We start from the raw sequence: 7,066 nt of genomic DNA on the forward strand, positions 1-7,066 counted from the left end.
GCCGGGCGCCTCGACCACGACGTTCGCGCGCGGCCCTTTGAGGAGCTCCGACCTGCGAGACCCCTGCCGCTCCAGCTGCTTCTTGGCCACGACCGCCGGCAGCTCAGGCTCCGCGGCAGCGACGGCGCGCGCCCTCTCCTTGTCCAGCCCGTGCGACCCCGCCTTGGCGTCGGCCTGCTCCCCCAGCTGCTTGGCGTGGGCCTGCTCCACGAGCTGCTCCAGCGTCTTGCCCGCGAACAGCTCAGGATCGACACGCGCCTTCTCCTTCTCCTTCTCCGGCGTGGCGGGCGGACGGCGGTGCGGCAGCCGGTCGGTGCCGGACCCGGACCTGGCCACCTGCTTGACATCGGACGACACGTTCTGCACGCAGTCACCACGGTCGACGTCATCAGCACAACAAGCACAGCACCAAGAACCGGCATGGCCTCTGGCTTCGTGAGCAAGCCTACCTTGACGACCTTGGGCAGCGTGGCCCGGCGCCGGGGCTTCCCGCGGCGGCGCACGTCGATGCTCTGGCTCTGGCTCTGGCCGAAGATGCTCATGCCGTCGCCCACCGACACCGACTCGTTGCCGCCGCCGTAGCCCCGCGCCGTCCGGACCCTCGCGCCGCCCTCCATCGCCGCCATCGTTTGCTCGGAGCGACGGAGGCCAGCCGGGCTAAATACATTCTTGCTTCTACGTGGTGACAAACCGAGGCATGGCAACTCCAAGCCTTCCTTCCCGCCAGCTCGCCACAGCCTCACTCCTGACAGCGGCGTGAATGTGATTTGGCCGGGGTTTGTCTCCAGCCCGGGGGGATTTCTCGTGGAGTCAGACGACAGCGTGCCGCTGCGGTGATTTTTTACATCATAGTATAACGCTATTTTACATTGGTGACAGCGTCTAAACGTGGAGTTTTCGATGGTCCGGAAGAAGAGCTTTCTGCTCTTCCTGGGCCAATGAGACTAGGAGGAGAGAACTAGACTGCGTTTGGAAATGAGGCAGCTTGGGACTAACTAGCACTCCGTCGTGGTTCACCAAGAATTCGCATCTCCGTTGAAGGATTTCGTTATGGTTTTTCAGTTCGGTATTGTTTACATTTCAGTGAATCTGCGTTGCCAGACAGATTGCGGTTTCCAGCGTGGAAAAGACCCATCTGTTACTGAATCATTATGCTTCATCGCACAAGAAATGAAACAAGCTTCAGAAAAAAAAATGTCATGGTTCGCCGTGGAATTTAACTATGGCAACAGACTTCTTCAGCTGACTGCTGAGCAAGATACAACGCCATGCACACACAACAATATTTCATCCTCCTCCATGTGTTCATACATCATATCTTCTAGAAATGCACAAGTTGGTTCTAAAATACAGAATTGTGAGCTTAGGTGTGGACAGGCTATGAAGGACAAAAACGGGGCAAATTGGCAGCTATGCTCCCAGTAATCTATTGTACACAGCAGGTTAAGACAGGCGGTGAAATCAAAATGCATCAGATGATCCGAATGCACTGTGGGCTGGAGCTACAACAATGAACACCAGAAGTGAAAAAATCACCAAAAAATAATGTACAAAAGAGGTCAAAGGAAATACGGGACCGCACTTCTCGGCCCTCGCATTTGGTTGTTCTCGTCCGTCTCTGTGAAGATCTTCACATCTCTTTCCTGCCAACGGAGTTAAAAGGGTCGATAAAATCATCAAGATACAAAAGATGACATAACAAATCTCCTTTTTTTAACAGGACTGAAAAGCATGGTATGGATAATAACATATCAGGTACTGCCACACAAGGGAATTGAATGGAGATTGTTGTAATTATTTATTGTTATGATCTCTGCTTCCCTTTATCAGGGAAAGATGGCAGGCACGAGTTCATTTGTTACCAACCAAGCCACACTTGCTTGTTTGTTGACAAGTCTACAGCTTGGGAGCTGGAATGGTTTGTTCCTTCTCAGAATCTCAGGTTCTATTCGGTTGTTTACTCTAGACTAAGTTACTTCTTCAGACTCCTATTACTGTTAGTTTGTCAATATCAAGAGTACACAGAAATACAGGAGTGACTTCATCAATCATAACAGGAACTGTTGCAATTTGTGCTGCAGTACTAGTACTACTACTCCGGAGCCTGTGTTCCCTATCTGGATATGCTATCAAAAGCTCCAGGGTTCATATACAAAACAGTGAAATTATCACTATATACCTCACCGATAGACTAAAGAAGGTTTCTGACGGAACCTATCAAAGCATGAGTACGAACGGATTCTTGAAATTTTTGAAGGCAATAAAGCATGTCTAGCAAATTATTGCAGGCGAAGACAGCAGTAGACATAAAGTACATAAAACACAAATGAAGAACTAAGTCTGGTAGTGATGATGGAATGACCTACCATAGTTTCGCTGAAGCTTAGTATGGAAGCAACATTCCCACATCTGTAACAATAATTAGGTGCAGACCACACCTGGAAAAAAAAATACAGAAATACACAGTGAGCATCTGGAACTACATGCAAGTTCTCGGACAATTCGACATGTGTAAACGGAGAGCTCACAGTTACAAGTCCCTTGTCTTGGAACATGTACTTTAGGCCTTCCTGGACTAGTTGATGAGCCCGACAAACTAACTCAAGATTGTTAACATGGTTAAACTGCATCAGAACAACAAGCATCAGTAAAAACCTTATATGGAGACAACCTGAAATGAAAAGAGCAATATGCCATACCTCGGTTGTCACCCGTGATCCAAAAAGCCAACCTGCTCCACGGGGACTAACACCCCATGTCTCTATCTCTTCTGGGTCACTCCACATCAGATCACAAAAAGGTCCTTCATGAGGAATTTCACAGTTGCGATCAATTGTCCGCATCTGGACACAACAAATTTAAAATTACTCATGAGATATGCAATTTTGGTTTGGTATTTCACTGGGCACTGTCTTAAACGCTCCAGTCTCATATAACAGGGAAATCAAATCACATACACATAGTTCTCCTCCTAGTGAGTAGTTTCACAGAAGTACCGGTTTCCACATATGTACGGTGTGAAGTCTATTTTTATCACCAAAGATAAACAAGCATAACAAAGATGACTCTAACAGAAGACAATCCACATGAAGACAACAGATGGGAGTATTATAGTACACTAGGAGCCATGTATTTTTTGATGATGCTACTGGTACACACTTCAAACAACATAGGAAGCTACTCAAAGGGAAATTAGATGATTGAACTAATTGAATAAATCATAAATGAAGTACAAGAATTAATTTGACACATGAAAATATGGATAACTATATCTTAAATCATGATTTCACCACAGCAGTGTAAATGAAAGCATCAATTCAGAAATATGAGCCAAAAGTGAATAGAATGACAAACCTGATCAACTGTGCGTACATCAGGTGAAAGGCCACCATGAACACAGAGGACCTAAATATTCAGTATGTCACTAAGTATGACTTATCATCATGTGAACCTAGGACTTAACATGTTTACTCAAAGTAACTTACTGTGCCATTAATGATCGCCGAAAGAGTAAGGTAGTCAAAAACATCAGTGCAATACCGCCATGCATTCGCATTCCCATACTTCCTCTGACACTCGTCATAAAAACCATAAACCTGAAAAAAGAAACAAACCTTAGGATACACACAACACATGACAGTATTGGTTAACCAGCATAAAGCTTCAAAGCAAATAGAATAAGAGAGATTCTAGTTCCAGTTAGAAAAGAAGCACGTGAGACAAACTAAAAAACTGAGAAAAGAAATAGCATTTGAATATTACAAAATGATTGTACCTGCGTCAACTGTCTGCTTTCATGGTTTCCACGCAGAAGGGTTATGTGGCCAGGATACCTAATGATAATTATGAAACTAAATAAATAGAAAAATAATTTTGTCGTGATACCAAGCTATTTGAAAGCAAGTCTTCTTTTTGTTTTGCGAGGAATTGAAATTACTCTTCGAGTGTGAAGAAAATAAACTGGATTCGAACAGAAATATGCGGTGTTAACCATTGTCGAATATGGAGTCAGCAAGTATGTTAATGCTGAGAAATTTCATTAAGCATGAAGCAGTGGTTCCATTCTACAGCGAAGGGGTATCAAGTTTAGCTTCCTGAATGTTCAAACATCCCTTAGGTGGAGACAACCATCCTAGCAAAGTTACATATGAACTCACAAGTGCTGAATCACTGACTACAGCATACTACTGAATTACCGATGACAGCAAGCTAAAACAACATTGGAAAACTATGAAGGTGCTGTTTGGGAAAAGGAGCAAATTAAACAGCACATCATAAAGTACTATGTTAATGAGGTTCAAGTACCTACATGATAAATGTGCGGAGCAAGTACAGTCATTTAACTGCCCCAGCAGACATTCAATGGCATACCTAGCTTTTAGAAGCAGGAGAATGGTGAAGACCTCGAGGCTGTTAAACCCGCGGTCCACAAAGTCGCCCTGCAAGTCAACACAAGCTCAGTTCAGCAACCAGTATGGCCAGTCCAGTATAAACCACCAAACGGACAGCGGAGCCAGAGACCATGAAAATGTAGTTGGTGTCGGGGACATGGCCGCCGGTGGCGAAGAGCTTCATGAGGTCGTGGAACTGGCCGTGGATGTCGCCGCACACCGTCACGGGGCTGTTGACCGGCTGCACGTTGGACTCCTCGATGAGGATCTCCTTCACCTGAAATGGTTTCATCATCACACACACAAGAGCATCAGCCACTCAGCTCAGCTCACTGAACAGCAGAGTAGAGCCGCACCACTGAGACCTCCGGCACCTAGGCCAGGCGGCGGCGCCGGACGGTGGCGAAACGCCGGAGGGGAAGCCGGCGGGGTTGGGGCATCGGAAGGGGGCAGGGGGAAGAGGCCGTACGTATTCGCAGAGGGACTGGAGCTCGTGCTCGGCGAGGTGCTGCCCCTCCTTGACCTTGACGATCCACAGATCCAAATCCATCTCGCCGGAGCGCTGGAATCCCCCGGCTACGGCCTCCCGTTCGTCGCCGCTAGGGTTTCGCCGGATTGGGGATTGGATTTTGGTGGGAGCGACGATTTTGTTTTTCGATCCAATCAAAGCAGGCGGCGAGAGAGGGGAAGGGAATGGGCTCGAGGACGAGGAGCATGAATTTTCAATTCCCCTTTATTTTTGGATTTTTTTTTAGCCTTGAAATCTTGGATAGGGATTTCCTGTTGGCCCCACATGTCAGGCCAGTCACTTCCTTCTACGTTTTGCTTTTTTTTCTTACATAAAAATGAAATATCCATGTGATGTGATGAATTTCCATTCTATATGTTTCAAACATGTGGTCCATAGTGTTTGGGATCGAACGCGAGGCAGATATATCAATGACGAGGAAGAAGATGAAACAAATGAGGAGCGAGGGTAGAGAATGAGGGCAGAGAGAAGGGTTGGCCAACGATCTAGATGGTTGATGGTAACCGATGATGGCTGGACATCGAGGAGGTGTTGTGTGTCAATGGATGAGCAAAGCAAAGAGGGAGGCCATGTACAATAAGTGGATGAGGCGGTAGTAGCAAAAAGAAGAGCGTATATCACAAATAAGCCTATGGCGTGACAAGTTGTTGTCTAATGACATCTTTTCTTTTTCTTTGAGGGAAGTGGTGTAATGGCATTTTTAGGCAAATACGTCGGTGACCGTCGTAAAAGGTTTCTGGGGTGCCAATACAAGGTTTGCTTTTGCTCTAACATGGTTGGCTCCTCGTATGCCTCCATCGCGTCCAAGGATTGCACACACGGCGAGCTTGGTCTAGCAGGTGGTCGCACTTATGTACACTACGCTCTACTTCATTGTAATAAGGATCAAGCTAGTATTGCGACAAACCAAAGTCGAAGTTGGCGAGCTCGTCATCCTAAAAAAAACCAAATCCTTCTCCCATTCATTTACAATACACCATCAAACAAACCACCGAGAGGGAGAGAGAGAGAGAGAGAGAGAGAGAGAGAGAGAGAGAGAGGGTGAATTGAGCACGCACGAGGATTTTTTGGGGTTGCAGTACACCTCCAAGGTGAACCTTGTACCATGGCTTCTCCTTCTCAAGCTTTGGTTTACTGGCGCGCCCATCCTAATAGGGATTTGAGAGTTGGGGGTCGCACACCACCTCGAGATTGCGTTTGTATTTGCCACCCACCTCCGCGAACGTTCTCCTCGATCACAAGGGTCACCGACCAGAATACCCACACTATCGCTGTCGCCTACTTAGGGTTTGAGATTCGGTACAAATTTTGGGTTTTTTCAAAAAAAAAAACACTCCTGCCCGCTTCTAGAAGCCACCGACAATGAACCCGATGTCACATTGGCGCCACGCAAAAGCGTCATAAAATAGAATTTGCAACGTTTGCTCCCATAGACAAGTTTGGGAATCGAGTTGATGTATTTTTCAACTTTATATATGCACCAGAGCTTCTTAATTCCTACTAGTTACTACCATCATTCGCTATGTGAAAAAATCGAAGAAAATTTGATGTAGTCGACCGGGCCGAAACATTCGCCTCTAACTGGCCTGCTTTTTAGCGGGCCACAATTGGGCCGGCCTACAACTTTTTTGGGCCTGAAAGGCCAGTGGGGCCTTCACACTTTGCGCCAGGCCCACAACTTATATGGGCCTATATTCGGCAAAAGTTTAGTTGGGCCTTTAGTGGACCCAGTGCTAGTTGGGCCCATGTAGCTTTGGGCCATTAACACGCTGAATATTCTATTCGTCTGTTACGGCCCAGAAAAAACCATGGGCCTAGGCCGATCGTTGAGTGCAACTTAACATATCATGCATGTATTTGCTTATTCCTCAAAAAAAATGCATGTATTTGCTTTTTCTTTAGAAGAGAACTGGTGCCGTCTGTATTGAATCGACGGCGAAGCTCGGGAAAATTCGAGCCGAGGCTAGCTGTGGCTCGGCTTGTGACAAACAATTTCCAAAAAACTGAGTCGGCTCGGGACGGCTTGTCTGCCAAGCCGTTACAGACATGAGCAAGCCAGATAGCCAGCGCTGGCTTGGCTCGATCCCCTCTCTCGCACGATGCACGCTGGCGCCGGGGCCGTCCGCCACTCCTGCCGCCGCGAGAC

At 47.0% G+C, this 7,066-nt stretch overlaps 1 protein-coding gene across 2 annotated transcripts; it reads right to left on the reverse strand.

Moving 5' to 3' along the window:
• Positions 1-1,269: 1,269 nt before the first annotated feature.
• On the reverse strand, positions 1,270-5,109 carry LOC119349364 (phytochrome-associated serine/threonine-protein phosphatase 3-like). Of its 2 annotated transcripts, none has more exons than XM_037617387.1 (10): positions 4,861-5,109; positions 4,522-4,668; positions 4,372-4,439; positions 3,776-3,833; positions 3,486-3,596; positions 3,355-3,405; positions 2,700-2,843; positions 2,529-2,624; positions 2,367-2,438; positions 1,270-1,643 (listed from the first exon to the last, which is right to left on the reverse strand). In XM_037617387.1, exons 1-10 carry the CDS (start codon positions 4,939-4,941, stop codon positions 1,560-1,562), a joined length of 912 nt encoding a protein of 303 aa, XP_037473284.1. In that variant the 5' UTR covers positions 4,942-5,109; the 3' UTR covers positions 1,270-1,559. The 2 variants fall into 2 exon arrangements, with proteins under 2 accessions (XP_037473284.1, XP_037473285.1); XM_037617388.1 differs by having other exon boundaries at positions 4,748-4,887.
• Positions 5,110-7,066: the final 1,957 nt, after the last annotated feature.

Source organism: Triticum dicoccoides, chromosome 1B (genome assembly GCF_002162155.2).
Source record: "Triticum dicoccoides isolate Atlit2015 ecotype Zavitan chromosome 1B, WEW_v2.0, whole genome shotgun sequence".
In the NCBI taxonomy this organism is placed as follows: Eukaryota; Viridiplantae; Streptophyta; class Magnoliopsida; order Poales; family Poaceae; genus Triticum; species Triticum dicoccoides.